At 37.6% G+C, this 22,741-nt stretch overlaps 1 protein-coding gene across 6 annotated transcripts in view; it reads left to right on the top strand.

Annotated features, from left to right (window-relative positions):
- DMD (dystrophin) overlaps positions 1 to 22,741 on the top strand; it is a 1,208,865-nt gene that overhangs the window by 108,230 nt on the left and 1,077,894 nt on the right. Inside the window, exon 1 of one of the 6 annotated variants that reach the window (XM_074905454.1) lies at positions 18,300 to 18,590. The exons of the other annotated variants lie outside the window; for them this stretch is intronic. Coding sequence (XP_074761555.1) covers positions 18,572 to 18,590 — 19 coding nt within the window. The 5' untranslated portion in view covers positions 18,300 to 18,571. Of the gene's footprint in view, positions 1 to 18,299; positions 18,591 to 22,741 lie in introns of those variants that run through there. 6 annotated transcript variants of the gene reach the window in all.

A 22,741-nucleotide genomic window follows, 5' to 3' on the forward strand; every position in this document is an offset into this window, starting at 1 on the left:
TCAAAGTATGTGTAGAAACAAGGGGCATATACTGAAACATTAAAAATATTTTCAGTGGAATTCATACTAAAGATAAAACATACCACACACATTAGCAAGTTAGTGCACTCATTCCCAACTGGGATTCTGGTAGATGGCAGATCAGATTTAGAACTCACCTAACCCTTTATACAGAACATGTCCATCAACCTCAGGCAAGCAAGCAAGTTCTTTCTTTTTTCAGGTCCTGTGTCAGCCCTCCCTAGTGTGATTTTAGACGAGGAAAAAATATATTACTAATCTCCCTGAAAACCAAAATCCTAAAATTTCCAGCATAAATTTGACCAAGCATAGGAAATTTTAAGGCATTATCATTATTTTTTATTTTCCTTAACCCAAATTCCTGACAATAGCAGTTATGTTTTATGTATTTCTGCTGGGTGAAAAAACCACTCCAGTATATAATGGGAAATAGACAGACACTAGATGGTAATCTAGCCATTTTCTTAATATAATTAGTCTTGAAACAAGTATACATTTAAATAAATCACTGGACACTGTATATGCAAGAAAGACAAATGGGCAAAAGCATACAGTATGTTTTGAAATAAAGACAGCTTTAAGGTATTTGTTATCTGGGGAAATACTGCACTCTTAGGTACCTAAAAATTAATTAGGAGTAATCCTTTCAGTTGTCTGTAAGCTATAACATGCCCTTTAGCAAAGGCTGTAATGGATCCATGCTCAAATTTTTTCAAGCCAAAGCAAAGAGCTTCCCTGACTTGAATCACCACTGGGTCAGGCACGAGCTTCTTCTGTGTGAAGAACATCTGTGTGCCATGGGTGTTGGCAAACATGAAAAGTTTAGCTATTGATGGGAATTTCTGTAACTGAAGCCTAGACTGAATCCCATGTTTAATTTCATTTACAGGTTTTGTTTTCTGAATCACAGCTCAAGTTGCATGACTCAGTTTTTCATTCTGCAAATAGGAAACCTTGTTGCCACAAATTAAACTGATTACAGAGTATTAGGTTTTATAGCTGGATTGGACAACTGACTGAGCAGGGAACTAAAGGAACTTCAAAAATTATTAGTTATTTAGTTCTTTCCAATGCCAGCTTTTTACGAAATTGTATTTCCTCCGGATTTGGAGTTTAAAGATGACAATCTAACAGAGGGGTTTTTTTCTTTATTTTTTTTATTTTTTTTTTATTTTTTTTTTTAAATAAATTTTGTACATTGACTGTCTCAAGGAGGAATGATTTCAGCAGTGTGGAGACATTGCACTTATTAGAACATCAACTTGTGTCAGTTTTTACTGCATTTTATTCTTGCTACCATATGCAATCCTTAACTAATGAAGGTTTTTGTTACTTTAACAGCTAAAATACTGTGTTTTGCTTTGCGTGATAAATAAATTATTAGGATATCAAAGGAAATCTAAGCCTTGTCATATTTTTAAATTATAATTTAACAGATGAATTGATCATTTATTTATTTGTATTTTGTAGTTAAAAGAAATTCCTATATATTCTTAGCAGTCAGGAGCAAATTAAAATGAGATACTTCAGTAGAATATCAAGGAAAAGAATGAGAGACTGAGGGAAAAAATGAAAAAGACTCTTATGATTAATTATTGGCTGTACATGTAAGAGAAAGCAGAAGCTGTCCCTTTATAAATTGCAGTGCTAAAGAATAAGTTGTAACAGATCTTTGCACTGGTAAAGGTTTGACAGCACTTTGCAGGCAGCCCTTCTTATTTTGGTTCTGCATGAAGCTGATCATGCAGCCTTTGTAAGGCATTTGCTGTGACATCAAGGGGAGTTGTGCCTGGATAAAGATGGAATGATAAGTCATTGTACTGGGAGATAAGTGGTATATTTTAAAATGAATTCACCCTCAACGTTTTCTTAAATACAAAGTTTAAAATCTTTTGTGCTCAAGAGGTAAAATAAGTGATGTAAGAAACTGGTCTGCGTAGCTGTCCCTCAAAGAGAATCAATGTTATTTGTGAATATTTCATGGAAATTTACTGTTGATTTCATTACTAAGTAACAAAAATGCATTGTATAGATTAATTTCCAGGTGGAGCTGAAAGGACTGTGTGAACCTTATCAGTTACCACCAAAATTGTCTAATTACTGAAAGGGTCTAAATGTTGTTGGTAAGCACATTTGTCTGACTGCTAGTTAAATGCATTTGTGGCATAATACAGATGCCTTAGGTACCTTCTAAAGAGGACAATCAAAGTAAAAAAATTTTTTTTTTAAATATAAGCTAAATTTTTGGTGATCTCCTTACTGTCTTCATTTGTCTGTTTGACTGCAGTTGACACTTTTGTGTCTCACTCCTGTGTGTGTCTCACCCTTGTGGGTGAAGGTTTTACTTAAAAATAACAAAATTGACAACAGGGGAAAATAATTCACTTTTGCTTTCCCAAAACTTCTACAAACCAGTTATTTACTTAATAAAGCACAGTTAAATAAAATTTAATCTAACTTTTTACCAACTTTTTAATCTTTTATAAAATCAATTTAAGTAATTGGACTAAGTAATAATGATACATTTAATTTAAAATATTTTTAGGTTACCCATAATTGATTTCAAGACATTGACTGATTGCTGTAGAATGCTTGGTTTTAAGCAGCTGACAAGCTGATGACAAGGATTAATGGATTTTGCAATGAAGAATTTGAATTGGAGAAGGATTTTTGTCAGATGAAAATACATGTTTCTGTCACAAAAAATGCATGACAGCAAATATGGACGCTACATCACTGAAAACACTCTGGAAACTAAGTTTGAAACTTTTTGGCAGAAAGTATAATAGTTTATAACAGCCTACAAATATAATCATTATGTTCAAAACCAAAAGATTTGGAGTTTAGTTACTTATCACTAGCCTACAGATATGAATCTATTTAAAGTATGTAGACTATTAAAATCTAAGACATAGACAGGCACACTACAAGAAGTGAATAACTGCTCAAGTAAGCCTAAATCAGCTCTCAGATGCAGCATTCACAGCTCAGGTTTTCTCTTTTCCTTATACACACGTACTTGAGGGTTCTCTGCATTTCTGCCAAATCTGTGCATCTTTCTGTAAATATATATGTATATATAGATGCACACCAGGTTTGCTGGAATGGTGACTGTCAATCTATAGAATTAGATATCAATCATGTGAAGGTAGTGGTATGCAGTGTTAAAACAGTAATGTTCTGAGCGGAATGGAGAGTTGCTGTTCAAGCCTACAATTGCTGTTTCATTGGTTTCTATCCCAGTTGTTAATGACATTAATAATGCCCTATCTGAAATTAAAATATTTAACATGATAAACCTAATTACTGCATTTCTCTTTTGTTATAGCCACCTTCCACTGGTAAGTCTGGGTCTGCCCTTAAAGCACTCAAATAATTCTTGATTCCACAGCATATAGCAGAAATTCCATATTCTTTGATTCTTCATTTTCTGCTACCGAATTTCAGTCCATTTCTGTTAGCATGGCCCTGAACATTGCCCAGCTCTTTTTGTTTGATATTTCTATCTCCCTCTGTCTTGACAGTGTCTCTCAATTTTTTTGTCATCATTTGACTTATCTGGCATAAACTGTGCAAAGGCCATTAATGCCCCTTGTCACAGGACCACTTCTAAAAAAATTACTCAGGTAACTTGAGTATTATCAAGTGATTCTTTTCATCACACTGATTGACATTTCCCTTTGTTCTTACTAATCTTGTGATTCATTAATTAATTCCTATTTTTCTCAGTCTTGACTTCCATTAAACTTGCTTTTTTTTTTTTTTTTTTTTTTTTATAGCTACATTCTGCTGGTGAATTCTAGTCAGCCAGAGCTTAGGTACTTGAGGCACTGTCAAATGCTGACATTCAGGGAGACTAAATTCATTTCATTTCTTTGTCTAGAAGTTCAGTTATCTTCTCAGAGGAGGGTATCAGGTTAATCTAGTGTAATCTTTTTTTCACAAACTCATGATTCATTTTGTTCCATTTTCCATTTACCTCTATATTTGAAAGCCTAAAATCGAGCCTGTATAACAAAACAAATTCAATAAGAAAAATGAAGTGAATAAATAACTTTAGATAGTGCCATATCTGCAACTGAAATATAAGACTAGATATTGTAAATGCAGGCTTCTTCTAAATGTATGTCACATCCCATATGCACTATAATGTAACAGTTAAATCTAAGGCATAACTGTAATCTCACATTCCCTTTGATTCCTGTGGCATACAGAACAGACAGAGAAGCCAAGTTAATGCTGTTCTGTTTCCCCTTTCTTTAGGTAGGATGTGGGGGTTTTTTAGATTTTGCCATTGGTTTGTGTCTCAAACAGGTAAATCTGCTGCATGGTCACTTATCCATCTTTATTTCTATTGCTTATACAGGGCTGATAAGCATTTTCTTATCAGTAAAGGTAGATTTACAATATTTGCCGTGGCAGTAAGTCATTCATAAATATGACTCCTATGAAGTGGATATCAAGCAAATATAATTAGATATGAAATATTAAGAGTGTTTAGGAAGATAGAAATTAAGCAATCAAAATGCTTCACAAACATTTAACTGTGTTGCAAATTATACAATCATTTAGGTTGGAAAGGACCTTTAAGATCATAGTCCAACTGTCAACCTAGCACTTTCAAGTCCACCACTACACTATGTCCCCCTAAGTGGCACATCCACACATTTTTTAAATACCTCCAGGGATGGTGACTTGACCACTTCCCTGGCCAGTCTGTTCCAATGCTTGGCAACCCTTTTGGTGAAGACATTTTTCTAATATCCAAGCTAAACCTCCTCTGGTGCAACCTGAGGCCACTTCTGCTTGTCCTGTTGCTCGTTACTTGTGATAAGAGACCAACACCCACCTCGCTACAACCTCCTTTCAGGTAGTTATAGAGAGTGATAAAGTCTCCCCTGAGCCTCCTTTTCTCCAGGCTAAACAACCCCAGTTCCCTCAGCCTCTCCTCATAAGATTTGTGCTCTAGACCCTTCACCAGCTTCATTGCCCTTCTCTGGACATACTCCCACACCTCAGTGTCTTGCTTGTAGTGAGGGGCCCAAAGTTGAACATAGCATTCAGGGTGAGGCCCCACCAGTGGTGAGTACAGTAGGACAATCCCTTCTCTAGTCTTGCTAGCCACACTGTTTCTGATACAAGCCAGGATGCCATTGGCCTTCTTGGCCACCTGGGCACACTGCTGGCTCATATGCTGCCAGCTGTTGACCAACACCCTTGAGTCCTTTTCTGCTGGGCAGCTTTCCAGCCACTCTTCCCCAAACCTGTAGTGTTGCATGGGGTTGTTGTGACTCAAGTGCAGGATCCAGCACTTCGTCTTGTTGAATCTCATACAATTGACCTCAGCCCATTGATTCAACCTGTCCAGATCCCTCTGTAGAGCCTTTCTACCCCCAAGGAGTTCAACACTCCTGCCCAACTTGGTGTTTTTTGCAAACTTCCTGAGGGTGCATTTGATCTTCTCAACCAGATCACTGATATTAAACAGAATTGGTCCCAGTACTGAGCGCTGGGGAACACCGCTTGTGACTGTAAAGTGGATTTAACTCTGTTCAACCACAACTCTTTGGGCTCGGCCATCCAGCCAGTTTTTTACCCAGCAAAGAGTACACCAGTCCAAGCTGTGAGCAGCCAGTTTCTCCAGGAGAATGCTGTGGGAGGTGGTCTAAAAGGCTTTACTAAAGTCTACCCAGACAACATCCACAGCCTTTCCCTCATTCACTAGGTGTGTCACCTTGTCATAGAAAGAGATCAGGTTTGTCAAGCAGGACCTGCCTTTCATAAACCCCTGCTGACTGGGCCTGATCACTTGCTTGTCCTGTATGTGCTGTGTGATGGCACTCAAGATGATCTGCTCTATAACCTTCCCCAGCACCAAGGTCAGACTGACAGGCCTATAAATCCCCAGATCCTTCTTCTGACCCTTCTTGAAATGGGCTTCACATTTGCTAACCTGGGACCTCCCCAGTTATCCAGAACTGCTGATAAATGATTGGAAGTGACATGGTGAACACTTCCGCCAGCTCCTCAGTACCCTTGGGTGGATCCCATCTGGCTCTATGGACTTGTTTGTGTCTACGTGGTGTAGCCACCATCTCTCCTTGGATTATTGGGGCTTCATTCTGCCCCCCGTCCGTGTCTTCCAGCTCAAGCACTGGGCATGCCAAGAACAATTGGTCTTACTATTAAAGACTGAGACAAAGAAGGCATTAAGTACCTCATGCTTTTCCTCATCCTTTGTCACTGGGTTTCCACCCCATATCCCATAAAGGATGGAGATTATCCTTAGCCCTCCTTTTGTTGCTGATGTATTTATAGGATTTTTTTTTTATTATCTTTTATGGCAGTAGCCAGATTAAATTCTAGCTGGCCTTTGGCACTTCTGATTTTCCCCTGCATAACCTCATGACATCCTTGTAGTACTTCTGAGTGGCCTGTCCCTTCTTCCAAAAGTCATAAACTCTTTTTTTTCCCTGAATTCCAGCCAAAAGTCTCTGTTCAGCCAAGCCATTATTGCTGGCTTGGCTTTCAGCACAGAGTGACGGCCTGGTCCTGTGCCTTGAAGATTTCCTTCTTGAAGAAAGTCCAGCCTTTCTCGACTCCTTTGCCCTTCAGGACTGCCTCCCAAGGAATTCTGTCAACCAGGCTCCTAAACAGGCCAAAGTCTGTCCTCCATAAGTCCAAGGTAGCAGTTCTGCTGACCCCCATCCTTACTTCTCTGAGAATTGAAAACTTTGTCATTTCATGACTGCTGTACCCGAGACAGCCTCCAACCATCACATCCCCCAGAAGTCCTTCTCTGTTTACGAACAACAGGCCCATGGAAGCACCTTCCCTAGTTGGTTCCCTCACCAGCTGTGTCAGGAAGTTCTCTTCCACACATTCCAGGAACCTCCTAGACTGTTTCCTCCCTCTTGTGTTGTATTTCCAGCAGATGTCTGATAAATTGAAGTCCCCCGTGAGAACAAGGGCTAGTGATTGTGAGACTTCTCCCAACTGCTTACAGATTATTATGTCTAACTCTTCATCCTGGTTGGGTGGTCTCTAACAGACTCCCACCATGATATCTGCCTTGTTTGCCTTCCCCCTGATTCTTACTCATAGACACTCAATCCTGTTGTCACCATTATCAACCTCTAGACAGTCAAAAGACTGTCTGTTTTGCTTAAAATATCTGTTTAAAAATATTGATGCAGAGCTTTGCTGAGGTTTTTTTCTGTTTCTGTTGCCTGGTACTGTGCTTTATCCTGAGGAAAAAAAAAAAAAAATACGCTATGGAAACATTGGCCCAAGGCTAATGGCTTTGTGAAGAAAAAACAAAACAAAACAACAAAACAAACAAGCTGGTTGGTAAAGAAAATCATCAGTATGAAAATAAGTCTTTTTTCTTGGTTGTTAAAACACTGACATTTTTGTGCAACTGTTTCAACAAGGTTTGAGAGATAGGAGAGCTTCCAAATTCCAAGGTGCTCCAGTCCCTACTGGCAAGGAGAAAGCGGACTCCAGTTGAACTAACTAAACGTTTTCATTTTGATAGTTCAAGATATTACTATTTTGCAAAAATCAGTTAGGAAGATATTGGTTTAATGCCAATGAAAAGAAATACATAAATAAATTAGCTGCTTCCCATCAGTTCTCTTCACCACTAAGCAGTCAGGCATTATAGAGAGGAACAGCAGATTTTTCCCTCTCTTGTTCTTTAAAGCAAGTATTGGAAGTCAGTTAATGCTGACAGTCTGCCAGAGGTACTTAAAAACCTGTTTAATATATGCCCTAGTTTGAAGAAGAAAGTGAACTGTCAGTCCATGCTTTTTTTTTTTTTTTTTTTTTTCCCGGTCAATACTTGATAGCTCTTGGGAAGAGAGATGCGTTTAGATGCTAGTATTCTTTAATGCCTGGTATATTTACTTCAGTAAGTCTTGTTCAGAAATGGGTGGGATTTTTGACAGTTACAGTACCCTAAGCATTGATCTACTTAAAAGGGCATAATTTGGTATTCTGGGAGATCTTTGAGGAAGTTTGTTTCTGGTTAAAATGACATTCTCCTTTCCATTTGCCATTTGATGTAAGCATAGCACATAGCAATGTTTACAGAGTACAAGAGGACACAGCTGAGCCTCTGTTTTATGAAAAGTGATAAACTACAGTTCATGTACCAGTTGGAAGGCAAAAGATACACTGAAATGGGGAAGAGGGACCAAAAGAATACTATTTCTATACTGGGGGGAGCTGTGCAATTATGCAATTCATTAGTCTGCCTGGGCACTCTGACGCTGTGCTAATTTAGGTAACAAGACAAGCAGCATGCCTGTGGGTTACGTTAGTGATCGTTTCATGTTCCCACTGAATTAGAGCATTCCCCAAAGGTCACCTATCTCTACGCTGCACATGCCAATACTGGTACGAAATAGCGAAACGCAGGGGTGAGCAGAGCTGGCGGCAGCAGCGGAGCCCAGCCTGGCCCCGTGTGCCCAGATCACTCCCCCTCTCCTCAGCGCCCACCTGCCCGCCACCTGCAGCACCCAGCCCCACCACTGCTGCCTCTCCCCGGCAAGGGGAGGATGGAAAAAATGGGGGGTGAAGAGCAGAACAGAGCAGCAGGGAGCAAAAAGACAGGAGAGCAAAAACTGTATTTTCTTAAATCTTGGTAGTTTGCAAGCAAAAAGTGAAAACCGTTAAGTTGGTTGGAGTGGTATGTCAGCATTGCAGTGGTTGTGATTGGAAACTTTCTTCACACCTTTTGACCTACTTAGTGGTGATTTATGTGTCCATTCACAGCTAGAATCTCATATTGTTTTTAAAGAATAACATGTAAGATTGCTCTTTTTACTTTTAGACATTCTTGTTATTGTAGATCAATGAAAAGGAAAAAAAACCCTGTGAAATGTTTGTGTATGATTAACAATTTATCAAGATGTCTTATAGCTACTTCTGCTTGCTTTCTACTTGTTTAAAAAAGGCTTGCTAAACTGCCTGTAGAGCAGGAGAGAGAAGTAAGCAGTTCATACTTAAAAAAAAACCCAAACCAGTAAACAGTATTCATGTCTTAAATCCCAATTATTTGCACATATATTTAACATTAAGCTTGAAATGACCATGAAAGTGAGGCTCCTTCCATTCGTTGTTCTATTTGCTGTATCTTCACTGTACTGTATGTGGGAGAGTCATCTTAGCAGTCACATTTGGTGAGTCATTACCAGGTTTTGAGGAGGATTCATAAAGATACTTCCAAGAGTAAACAGTGTTTGACAATGATGACATCATTAGAAATAATCCTTTAAAAAATATGTCTCATAGTAAAGTTTTATGCTTATGATGTCTGGATATCTGTCTGTCTGTTTTCAAATGTGCTTATGCCATTTTATGGACCCCAAAACGCTTGTTGTTAATCTGGGAACATGTCTGAAAAACGTGAGACTTTGTTAATTAAAGTCAAATTCAACCTGAAGACTAAATGGACCTCTATCAATCTTAGGTTATTTAAGAAGTATGTAATTACTATTCTGTTAATTCATTGTATATGCAGAGAGGTAAAGACATGAACTGCAGTCAAGTGAAAACTGTAATGGAGCTGATTCTTTAGGGTTAAAAAGGACCATTAAGATTAGAGTGACTTCTCTCTAACGCTCCTTGTAGCTTTGGTACCACATCCATACTTTTAAGCTTGACTTACAGCTTTTCTTTCAGAAATCTATCAGATCATGACATAAAAGATCTGGAGACAGCACAAGAACCAGAAATATTTGTTTGGCATTGTTCACACTTAAAAATTTGCAGTTGCTATCCTGGACTTGTCCAGCTTTATCTTGCTGTTGTTATATACTTCCTTTTAATGGATTGATAGCTGCCTGCAATTACTGATTTATTTCAACATGGATATTTTCAGACAGTAATTTCCTCAGTCTTCTCTTAGCACCCTAGATAAAATAGCAAGGAATCAAAAATGGTCAAAATAAGACAAGTTTCCAACTTTGTCTTTGGTCATTAATGAGGTTCAGCTAGGCCAGGGGTGCCCAGCCTGTAATTTTAAAGATGACCTTCACTCTTCAGAATAATGAATCTGTTCCAGTTGCTGCCTGATACTTTTTCCCCATTGTGTGACAAAAATTCAGTCAGTCTTTGTCATGGGACTGTGCATATCCAGTCATATGATCAGACATGCATTTGTTCATGCATGGGGATGATTACATTTCTCCTTACATGATGCCTCCATCATGTGAATGAAGGTGAAATCCCCATGTCACTTCATATGTGTCTTTTTTACAAAGCTCTGATCATTGCAAGTCCACTTAAAAAATGGCATTACGATGCCACTGCTGTATGTGGAAAAAAAGAAAAGGACTTGTTTAGAAAAACAGAAAAATTTGGGTTTTCTGTTAGCCTCATAATTAGTTAATTTGAAAATGCAGATAAAATTCGAAAATACTGCATGAGGAAATCATTTAATCTATTTGTATGGTGGTCTGTTTTAGATAAATACCAATCCCTGTATTTCAAACATGTTTCTGAAAGGAGACTGCAAACAGAAGAAAGTTTGACCAAGTTCACATTAATTTTATTAATAAAACTCCCTACTGTCTTCCGCAGCATAGGATCAAAGTCTCAGTGGTTATGAAAATAATTCAATTATTTCCTATTTGCATCATTCCTTACATTTCATTTAGTTTTAAAGATAGATAGTATTCAGTGAATTAAGAGTGATCATTATTCTAAAACTCTTAAGTATAACCATTATTGGATATTTCTACAAACCTATTTTCTTGCAGTATAAAAATAACTGTTCCCATCCTCTGGACAGGCAGAAGAGTATGGGAAAATTAAGAAGAGAAAACCTACTTTTATTGCTGTATTATTACCTTTTATTTAAAGATTAAAACCCTGAATAAGGCAGATTAGTTTCTGGTTGTGTTCTTTCATTAACCCTTCTGAGCTTGGATTTAGGTCCAGTGTCTGCTTTACCTTTTCTGTAATTGCAAGTAAAGTGATGACTAATTTAGTGTATTTTACAATCCATGTCTTAGATATTATGTCAGTTTGTATTATCATACTGCACATTTGCAACCTGCATTCTGTATTCAGACTCAGGACTGCTTAATTAATTGGGATCAGAGCAGAAAATCTCTGACAAGCATTCTAGAGTAAATTACTGTGTAATTCCTGTGATGGTTTGGAGGTGAGGAGTAAGGGAGGAGAGTAGTGGCGACAGTATTTGGGTTTGCACCATACCTTATTGTGTTTGGAAGCCCCATATTTATTGGTTTGTCAAGCAATTATCAGAAAATCTGAGGGAGCAATTCAATTTACACTAATCTTAATGGTCAGTTTAATTGAATTAAGCCTTATCAGTGATAGTTACTTGAAGAAGGTTTTGTTTTACTGCAGACTGGAGCTGTGGCTGTAAATGTGATTTCACAAGCCAAGCAGTATTGGGCTTTGTACCTGAGAGAAACCATGCAGAAAAAATGGTTAACACAAATTCTGATTCAGTACCAAACTAGTACTCCACAATGGTTCAGTAATGTGCTGCTAGAGATGTGCTGCTTTCTTCTTTTTGGATGTTTGTAATTTGGGGTTTTGTTGGCTTGTTTGTTGTGCGGTTTTTGGGGTGTGGGTTTTTTTTTTTGTTTGTTTGTTTGTTTGTTTTTCTTTTCACTTTCTAGGCACAGTATGTAGTTGTGGGATGAGAGTAATGGTGCTGGTCAATGAAAACCAGAATATATTCCGAAGCAAACGCACATTTCCTGAACGTAAACAAATGTTTTTGCTGTTAAAGTAGTATCTTCTTTAATAAATAAGTTTGACTGAATAAGCCTTACTAAAAACAGAATATAAATGTTAGCTCTAATTTTCTTATAGACAAGCTAATTTTTATTTAAGTAAAGAGAGACTATATAATGGGTATATAAAATGAACAGAAATTTCAGGCCAACGCATCAAATCAGAAGACAAGGAGGAAAAACAAAGGCAAAAAATCAGGAAAGGAATTAAGAGGTCTGTATTTCCAAAGAAATACAGGATAAAAGGTTATACACTGAAGGTTAGGGAAAATCTGATGTGCTTTCATTGATTCAAGTGTATTGGATTTACAGCTCATTTGTCTCTCCTGAGCTGTGCAGAGAGCTCTGGTAATGAGGTCCAGCCTTCAAGGCTTCCCAAGAACGGATAGAGCATGAGCCAGTCTTCATAAAGGGTCTAGTTTAAAACTCATCTTGCCAAAGCTGTTCAATTGAAAGCAAACACTGATGTAGCATGAGAGTGTCCAAATACCCTAGTCTTTATCTTAGTTGTCATAAGAAACTTGACAAAGGAAAATAGTGCTTTAGAGGGACAGTGTGCAAAAGGATGGAGCAGCATGGATATTTTGAGAAGTGAGCAGGCTGAAGTGGTGGTTTGGCTTAGAAGCTGCCCCAGATGCTTCCTTGTAGCACTGAAAGGGAAAAATAAATGTAACTGGATCAAAAGTTAAGTAAGAAAATGTGGTGCATGAGAAGAGAGTGATAGTAAGGACTGCCCTGCAACCTCTGCCACTGCCTGAGGAGGCAGGTGGCAACAGAAAAGTCTCGCAAGAGAAACCAGGAATAACTTGTAACAATTCTTACTATACAGCTTGCCTAATTATGACATTATCCAAACCCCAAGCAAACATTTGTTTTCAGCAAATTGGGATTATAAAGCTCAGTGAAACTGTGGTTTATAAAATTGTCAGAAATCATTACATCCAGCAGACAATATTTGTATTTTACAATTTTCTGACAGTTGTCTGTAGATAAGGCTGCCTTTTTGGTAGTTTGGTATCCGAGGAAGTCTGATTGGTCTTTGAGAGTGGGTTTGCATGGAGTTAAGGATTTAATAACGTTTCTTTTACTTTATCACAACACTAGGTGACAATTGGACAAATTTCAGTATATTATATCTGATAATATCTTTAATTCCTATGTGCACAGTTTAAATTCAACATGTATGGTCTTCCAGGGCAGAAACTGATTTTTATCTCCATCAACTAAGTAGTCATCATACTGCTATAGTAATAGCAGTCCTTGAATATTCCTGAGAAACTGAGTCAGAATGCATATAATTATAATGGTGAAGTAATTTTGGAAAGAATTAGGATCTCACAGATATTTGTTGAACCTTAAATTTTAGGTATATTACTCCTGAAAACATCCCTGTCTTCAAAGATTTATTTCTCATATATTTATACATTAGTTTTCAGGCAGATTACAGTGGGCAGCACAGTGATGGCTCACTAACACTTAACACATGTCATCCTCCAATTTGGGATGGATAAAAACCTTTGTAACAGGCAATTTTTTTATGCTTTATTATAACTGTGTGGCAAAACTTACGTATTTTGATTTCCTGACTAAATGAGGCAGTCCTTTACTATCACAAACAAGACATTAGATTGAATAGACATGTTTGGATTAGGTTTACATACAGTATCATCAGATAGTCTAAGCTGTGAATGTATAAAGGAATTGAAAATAGAAAAATTACAGCCACCTGCTGTAAGGAGATATATTTTGGGGTCATTTGAGATGTTTTCACAACTGCAAGTACGATATAACAGTAATGATCTTTACTTTTGTATCTTCCTTTTTTTGAAAAAAAAAAGTCAAAATGTTATTATTATACCTTGTAACTTTTTAAGAAAACGCTGTTTTAAAAGCTGTGTGCTTCCTTGGCAGGCTATCACTTGGTAACACTGATGAGAAAAAGTGTAAGACGGAAGTACAAAAAAGCGGGAGCAAGTTGATGAAAATAGAATTTTGTGATTCAAAAATGTATCCACACCCACCCCAAAACCCTGATATATAAGGGTATATTAAAATTCCATGTATCTACACATGCATATATATATATATCAAATATACAGAAGTGTGAGAAAATATATGAAAATACAGAATAGCTTTACTTGTATGCATTTATAGGAAAGTATACAGACATGCTCTGAGTGTTCAGCAAGGCCTCTCAAGCACAGCACAAATGAACAGATATCTTCCTCCATAATGCGACACTAAATAGAGAAGATGTTAACTTTTGCTCTTGAAGCAAAATCAATTTCCAGTGGAGTTTTGCCTTTGACCTCAGCGGAATCAGGATTTTGCCTGTGATTTTATCAGTTTATTCTTTCTGAAAGCCTTTGTGGTTTTTGGTTTGGGTTTTTTTGCCTCTGCTCCAGCTATTCTTTTTCTGATCCCAGATTATCAAAAATCACTTCAGCCAGAGGAAAACACATATCTCTCTATAAAGCTTGTTCACTAGTAACAGCTCCCAACTATAGAAGAATATAACAGGTTTCCTTGTAGAAGGCTCCTTCTTATGAGCAGTTTGTAAGGACTACTTATACTCTCTGTATAAACTCTGATTTTTCTTGCAAAAATATGCAAGTTTCTCTCCTATGCTCAAATTACTTAAGGAGATAAAAATAAACAAGATGTCTGCTCTGATATCAAACCACCTACATGGCTTTTATTTTTCAATGGCTGAGTTCCCTGTAAGAGCATCTGGTTCCTCAGTGCTTATATGGCACAGCTGCTCCATCTAACACCCTCCTTCCCCAGGTCAGCCCCCTGCTGGCTAGTGGCAGGCAGAGAGACTTCAGTGATGTGGGAGGAAGGAAAGGATTGTAGCTGGCAGGGCAAGGTGAGAAGCCTGTGAAGGCATTTGGGTGAGGTGGGAGCGGTGGTCCTTGAGTGCTCTGGGCAGCTCTTCCAGCCCACGAGGTGGATGAAGGTCAGAGAACAAGAGTTGGTGTCCCTAAGGTACGGCTCCTCAAACCCAGGAGTCCCACGGGGGAGAGGATCCAAACCTAAGATGCGGTGTATAATTTTAGACTTGGTTTTCTTATCAGGTGATTTGCAGATATATTTCACACATGACATGGAGGGTTGTGTGTGACAGAGGAGTTTTATGGATCTGAAAAAAAACTTGTGGATCCTCTTGCCGTTACTCTAGATTGCTTACAGATTGTAACACTTCCTCTAAAGAGAAATTCTCTCCTTTCACGAAAGCAATAACTTTGTCTAAGTGTAAGGGAATCTAAGCAATGGTGTTTAAACATTTAGGGGTATTTGTGCTTACATCAGCTAATGATCCCAGTCAAGGCTGTACCTATAATCAAACATACCCTTCCCGTGGAGCTTAGGAAAAAAAGAAGAGGAATCTTGATAAATGCCAAACAAACATAAATGATGAAAAGTAACCGTTTTTGTGAAATTAGTATCTTAACAAACTCTGCTAAATGAGGCCCATCCTTACAGGCCTGTGGTGCGGACATACAGAGTAGAAATGGAAGCAACTGCCCTTTGCAGTCCACCTCTGCCCTTTTGCAGAGCGATGGAAAACAACCTCTGTAGATTGCATTGAAGAGTAGATTGCATTGAAAATTGCTATTTCTTTTTCCCAGCTGAAATGAAGAAATCAAGTAATGTGCTCTGGCTTATGCTGGACTCCTCTATACTTGCTATTTTATTATGAATTACTAATTTATCTATCTGAGTGGGTTTACGCCTTTTTTCTCTATTATTTCTTGCCTGCTTTTCATGCTTATGTCAAATTCGTCAGTTTTGAGGGTCTTGGGAACAGACACTGTGTCTAGTCCTGTGTTTCTGTAGTACCTGTTTCTCCATGCCATGGATGTGATAGAGGTCTCCATATTATCAGAATTACAAAGAGTAAATAGCTATATCATATGTAGATGATCCTAGCATCCCTATTTGTAAGTGCTTACTTAGCTTGTTCTGTGTTATGCTAGTGCTAGAGTAAGCTTGCCATCATATACGTGTTTCTGATGAATTTGGTTTGGAAAACAGGAGAAAAAAAGAAAACATGCAAACTGTTCTGCTTATAAAAGGAGACCTGAAATTGCATCTTTGAGCCTCCTAAAAGTACAGCAACGTGCTATTCAGGTGTGAGATGTACTCAGCCTTGCTGTGGGCATCGAGGCATTCCCCATGCTGTAAATGGCATGAGGAACGTGCCTAGATGCTTTATTATCTTGTGCAATCAATTAAGAAAGTTTTAGCTGCTGTCTTTAGCTGCTCCATGACTGACTGAGTAGTTCAAATTACTTAATCTAACAGGTTTAACTGAACGCTACTTTCAAGTAACCTTCTAGGCCATTTTCCTAAAAGATGCTAAGTCTTGATACAGAGTACAACCCTCAACAGGACATGATATGACCTTTAGTTTCAGTTCAATGGTTTGCTACAGTGAACGAAGAGAGGCTGAGTATGTTTCAGTGGGTGACAAAAACAAAGTACAGCAAAATTAAGTTCAAGCTGGAGCCTATTTGATTTTATTATATGTTTATTTGATTGCAGCTGAAGTGGAAAAAAGTTTAGTAAACTGAGCAGACCCATTTATGAATATGTCTAGTATATATGCCACAGCCTTCCAACTCTGTGTGGCAGTTCCACTGTGAAAAGCAGAGTGGTTTATAGAAAATATACCCTGCTCCATAGGGAAGAATGTGTTTTTCTGAACTTTCTGTTTTGGGGTGGCACAGAAGAAACATATCTGGCATACTAACATCTCCATCATGTGAAATCAATGCCTGCATGGTTTTGGTTTTTTTGGCCTTTTTTTTTTTTTTTTTAATCTGGATTTCTAGATTTCTACTTGTTTTTTCTAATACTTTTAAACTTTTAATGTTGTTTAAAAAAGAACATAACTGCCAAATTTGGAGTTTTGCTGCATTTAATGATAACAGGTAATCAACCAAGTAAATAACCTTTGTATTTAACACATGTATTGCATGGTTTTGGAAAAAAAGTAAATCTTGAGAAGGAAGCAAATTCTTACTAATGAACTCTACTGAGGTATTACAAGGACCATGAAGCTGGTCCTTACCAGCAACAGTGATGCTACTGCCAGTGCAGGATGCAAGGGGAGGGAAGAGTTTTGGTTGACCATGGTAAATGTGGGAGAAGCCACTTTAAGTTCAGAGCATACAGTAATAGTCAGGCTGTCTGTTCCTTTGGAAGCATCTCTGTACCGGGCTTCTGTGCTGAAAACAGAAGAACAGACATTCGCTTTCGTTAGGAGGCTGCTATATAGTTTGTGATTATTTACTTTTATTTTTTTCTACTTTTTTTTTTCTTTGTTTGGGTCTGCTGTCAAATGAATGCTGATTAATATTATCTTTTTTTTATCTATGCGGTTTCCAAGGTTCATGATAACTCCCAATTTTACACTGCCCACAAAAACCAGTTTAGCTTAGTTAATAAAATCACCATATTTTAGAGATCTTCACAGTGCTTAAATATTAACCCAGAATGGAGCAGTCATAAGTATTTACTATCTCCACATGGTTTTATGGTTTTATGATCATGGTTTTATGCTGTGCTGTGCTTGACAGACCACATGCTCTACAGCCCAGTTGAAATACTAGTGTAAATCTTTCCACGATCAATGCTTTGCCCGCTGCTTTCTCTCAACAGATGTTTTTAAAACTAGCCTGTTAGCTAGTAAAGAAACTTTTGAATTCATTCTGATACAGTCTCTAAACTTGGATTAGAGGAGTTTCATGGGAGAATAATAGTTAATAATATTATAATCAGGTTAACCAGAATAATCAGGACAAAAGTACAGAGAAAAGAGGAAAATTCTTTTGTCCATTCCATTTTGTCTTAAAAAAAGAAAAAAAAAAAAGTATTAAAACCTGTCGAAAACCAAACAACCCTTTCAGGCTTAGAGCAAGCATGTTTGTTGAAAGACAGCAGATGGTGTTAAAGTTGGTTATGGTAATATGCGTGTTCTTATCCTTCCCCTCTTCTTTTGGTTTAGAAAAGAATCATATCTCTTCTATATTATTTGCTGACTAGGATTAGGGAAGAATATAGTGCAGATGGAAATATAGCGTCACATATGAAAGAGATGTAAGCTGGTTTTAGGGAAAGGATACACAAGACCGCATTGCAAAGCAGTTCCTGTTTGATGAAGCAGGTAGCCTCTTTTTGCTAGGGACTTTAAGCCTATTTGAATAGGATTGTAAAAGCAGGAAGAATAATCTCTCTCTCACACAGTGATACACTGTACTCCAGCATTCAAACAAAAAGCAGACAGAAACATGACTGTTTCCAAAATGTTGCTCCCTTGCCCTGCTTCCCCAGAGTACTGCTGCTCTGCTGCTGCAGCCTGCCCTCCACAATTCCCAGGTGGAAGAGGAGGGCTGCAACTGCTGGGGAAACTAAGATTACTGATTAGGGGAGAACATAATCAGGTAGACTGAGCCTGTGTAGGGAGAAACCATTTCAGCAAGGAGGGAGGGAGTGCAGCACACACTGGCTGTCTACCTTGGGAGAGTACCTTGCTGTTGTTTAAGAAAACAAAATTGGCTGTAATTCTCCTGTCGGCTTCCGAGAAGAGGGTGCTCTTTTTGTACCTGTGAAGCTGGAGGGTGATTGTGTGTGTGCGTTATCTGCACCTGGCAATGAGTCTCCCTTCAGGTTTCTCCTACTTCAGAGAATGTGTTAGAGAGAAGTACCCACGGGGAAATCAACTAACCGCTTCCCCACAAAGGTAGCAAGACACTGCGGTGCCGGCAATGCCTGGGGATGCCTCGGGTGAGTACTGGCTGTAAATGAATACAAGGAATATTCAAAAGAGTGAAGAGCAGCAGTAACGCAACCCTAAAGATGGCATTTAGGTCAGTTGGCTGCCTCCTGGGATATCTGTGGCTCGCTGGGGTGCTGCCTGCTGCCTAGAGGGGGCTGTGGGAAGCTCCTCTGAAAGGACTCCCAAAGTTTAAGGGCAGATGGGTCTCCTGGGAGGGGACTGACCCCGTTGCAGCACCAGCTCCATTCTGCCAGATATCCATCCATGCCTTGCAAAACTATTTCGAAATCTGATTTAAAACTGGTTGAAGAATATCAACAGGATGTTAATACAGAAGGGGAAAACAAACTTTTTCATGTAGAAAGTCTTTCATTAGGTTAACAGGGTTTTTTAGGTTTCCTTTTTCCCTGCCGAGGGATGGTGCAGTGTGTTCAAATGACAATCCCGAGTGTTTGCATAACTTGTAAATAATGGTTGCTAGTTCATCAAAGAGGATTTAGTTGTTTTACTAAATGAGCTACTCATGATAAAGATAGCAGAAAGATGTAAAGTTTACTGCAAACAAATTTGGACATGGTCAAATTAATTACTCAACTGATGATACAGAAATAGCTTGGAAACTGGGCCATCAGGCAAAAACAACCTTGCATTCAGTCTAGGGTAATTGCATAGACTTGTCTGCAGGGGATGGATTCTGAAAAGTAGCTAAAGTAACTTCATAACTTTCAAACAATTTCGAAATAAATCTTCAGAGAATATGTGACTGTATAAAAAAATTAGTGCTAGCTTCTATTATAAATAGGTACCTTGATGCATTGTAACAAGTTTCATTCTATTCTTCCTCCTAAAAAAGGAGGGAGAAGACATACTTTCTCTGAAAGAAGCAATATATTTTTGTCTCATGCAGGAAAAAAAATATTTTTTTTGCAGTGGTTCAAAACTTAAGTATCTTCAGGATATTTCAAAATTAATTTCATTTTCTCTTCCTATTTTTTGCATCCTTTCCTAACTTGGAGGTATAAAATAATAGTTGTTCCATCATAAGTATGTGTAGCTTTGTTTATTGGCTGGTTTTATAAATCTTTACTGGAGTGATTAAAATACCATTTCCTTTTATTGCATAGCTTTTATTAATCTTCTCGCTTAAAGAAAAAAAATGCTTTGTTTTTATTTCTATTTCAACATTTGTGCCTTATTCACCAGACACATTTCTCTGGAAACTATAGAGGCCAGTTAATGGTTTATGAGTTCAAGCTGAGCTGAATATAGCTAAGCTCTGTCTTGCTTGACATTTCATCAAAAGCTGTGTTGATTTGCAATGTTTACGGACCTATTTATTGAACCTTCACAGCTTGAACTATGCCACCGAGCTTGTTGACATTGCTGAGTTTATCTCTTGGTGCTTGTGCAATCTCAGAAGAAAAGTTTAGAGCAAATGAGTTATAACAAACTTGTCACAGTTCATAAAATATGCAGTTAGGACAATGAAGCTGATCTTCTTGTTCATTGACCACGATACATCAGAGAAATCTGAGTAGGCTGACACAATCTCATCTGGGTAGGTGAGCGTGTGTCCTTCTCTGTGATATTAACTTTCAGATTTGACTGTAGCATCTTGTGGGCTTTAAAAAGAAGCTCATAAACAGAACAAATATTTTCAGTTCATAAGACTATTTATATTTGAAAATAAAATCCAACTGTTTTGTTGCACGAAATAACATGATTATCTTCTGTATAGAACTTATTTTGTGAGGAGCGATATATCAAATGAGCAAACAGCAAATTGAATCAGAGGCTCATAAATACCATAAAAAAACCCATTCAGCTTTTAACAGTGAGAGCATCCCATGCTCTGTGCTACTCTCCAGAACATCCTGTCTGCATAACCCCTGTTTTTAGCCAATAAAATAAGATATATCTTGCTATATAATCTACTACTATTACTGGATCAATAGTGCACATTATCATGGTTTCAGACACTTCTTTATGTAACTTGAACAGAAATAGATCAAGGATAGTGCAACTGCCTGGCATCATTGCAAAAGCAACAGAAAACTATGCGCTATTTATTCAGTACCAGTAAAATGGGTAGTTAAAAAACCTCATTCTTCCTTTCTTTTCTTCTTTTGGGTTGCAGGGGAAGCTGTTTTCCCATGTGAACATTTTCATAGCTACCATTAACTGGGTTAACATAGTTGTTCATTCTCCTTTTAGAACTGTGGGTATGCAGCCAGTTATAAACGTCCAAAAGGGAAATTGGATATTTAAAAAAAAAAAAAAAGGAAGTTGGAGAATTTTTCCATGTAGTTCAATGGTCTTTGATTGGGCTCTTGGTTCCTTTTCAACAATGAATGAATAAAGAGTTTATGCTTTTCAAATAAAAAGTAATTGCTTATTGATTGTTAAATGCAAATTATGTTCTAAGGGTAGAATAAGAAAAAAAACCACATAGGAATATACTGGGGTGGGGGGGTGGACTTTGCTTTGTTTAACTATCACTATATAATGTAGCCTGCTGAATTATCTGTGTAGACTTACTAGGCTCAAATATCTCGACAATAGAGAGCAATAAGCTCCTTCAGCAAGCAAGTCCAAGCAAGGAATTAACATTGGTGACTTGTTTCCTCCACTGCCTGTGCATTAGCAGATTACACTCCTAACTCAAATGCTTATATTTGGAAAGTGAGGGAAGCACCAATATATTTATTAGAACCTTAGTATGAATAACTTCAGGGTATTTCCATCTGATTGATACATGCTTATGTAAGTACATATAGAAAATACCAATCAGCTCTCATAGTTACGTACAATTTCTTGACTTTATGGAAAATGAAACATAATTTGGAGAGAGCATTTTTAGCAAGGATTCCTCATCAGAAATTCTGAAGTTGATTGTATTCTGTGTGCATGGGAGGGTCAGATGAAGTCAGTCTGGGAAATCTACAGAAATCCACAACTGCCTGAAATATCTGCTTGAAATATTAAAATATTTTTAATATATTTCATAGGATAGTATATTTCATAATGATATTTCTCATTTTATTTAATTCCTGCCTCTCAAGACACTCTCTTCCTGTGCCATTTGTCAGCTTGGCTTGTGAAATTTTTTTTCTTTTATGGTAGCAACATCCTCTGATATATTTTCTTTTTAAATGAGAATTCATCAGGAAGAAAGGCATACACATGGGCTCTAAGTGTCTTCAGTCTGTGTTGTGTCTTGTACAGTACATTGGTCAGTGATGTATAGATAAAGCGTTCTTAGTTTAGCCCTTGTTAGACAGTAGGACCAATTTTTTCTGCTTGAAGTCTCTCTTCCACACTGGAAAGCACTGGGATTAAGGGTACTATTAGATTCCAATTAAAATGTCTAACAATCATGTAAAATACACTCTTAAGCATCCCACATACATCATCTGTAACATTTAACAAGGTAGGTCTTAAATATCTATAGATAGCCCTGTGAGGTAATTTTAAAAAAAATAAATATAGGGATTTTTCTGTTTACTGTATTCCTAATGGAATTAAGAATTTATTAAAATTTCTACGTTGCTTAAGTTTTATTAAGCCCATTTATAGTAATCTATTTAAACTATCATAAACGTGTAATTCTCAAATGCACTTCAGCTTTGCTCACAATTCAGCCCTGTGTTTTATCAGATACTTGATGTGTTCAGCAACTACTTATTTTGTGGCAGCTCAAGAGTATCCCTTTTAATATTTATCACAGGAATAACTATTTCTGCCAAATGAAAGGGAATTTGCTGTAAGCATTCCAAGATGTGTTTGACTTCAGTTTAATAGCTAAATGTACTGATGATAAACGCAAGTAGAGTTTCAGGGGGAAATGTTGTGAGTTTTGCAGTCATCCTTATCCACCAGAGTAGGACACCCATCCCATGAAACTCAAGTTAAAGTAGATATTATATTTCATGTTGCAGAGTATCAGTTCAGATATGTCATAAATACAGGCATGGTCAGTGCAAAGCTTGAGTGAAAGGCTATTGTGACACTACTGAACTAACTTCTTAAAGATTATAATAAAAAAGTTGAGCTATCATTTTATCCTTATAAGGTAACAGAGATAGTCAAGGGTATTTCTCAGTGCTTTTTTTTTTCTTCTCTCAAAACAATTTTTCTGTTTGTACAGAAATATATTTAA

The sequence above is a fragment of the Athene noctua genome, chromosome 1 (genome assembly GCF_965140245.1).
Source record: "Athene noctua chromosome 1, bAthNoc1.hap1.1, whole genome shotgun sequence".
NCBI lineage: Eukaryota > Metazoa > Chordata > Aves > Strigiformes > Strigidae > Athene > Athene noctua.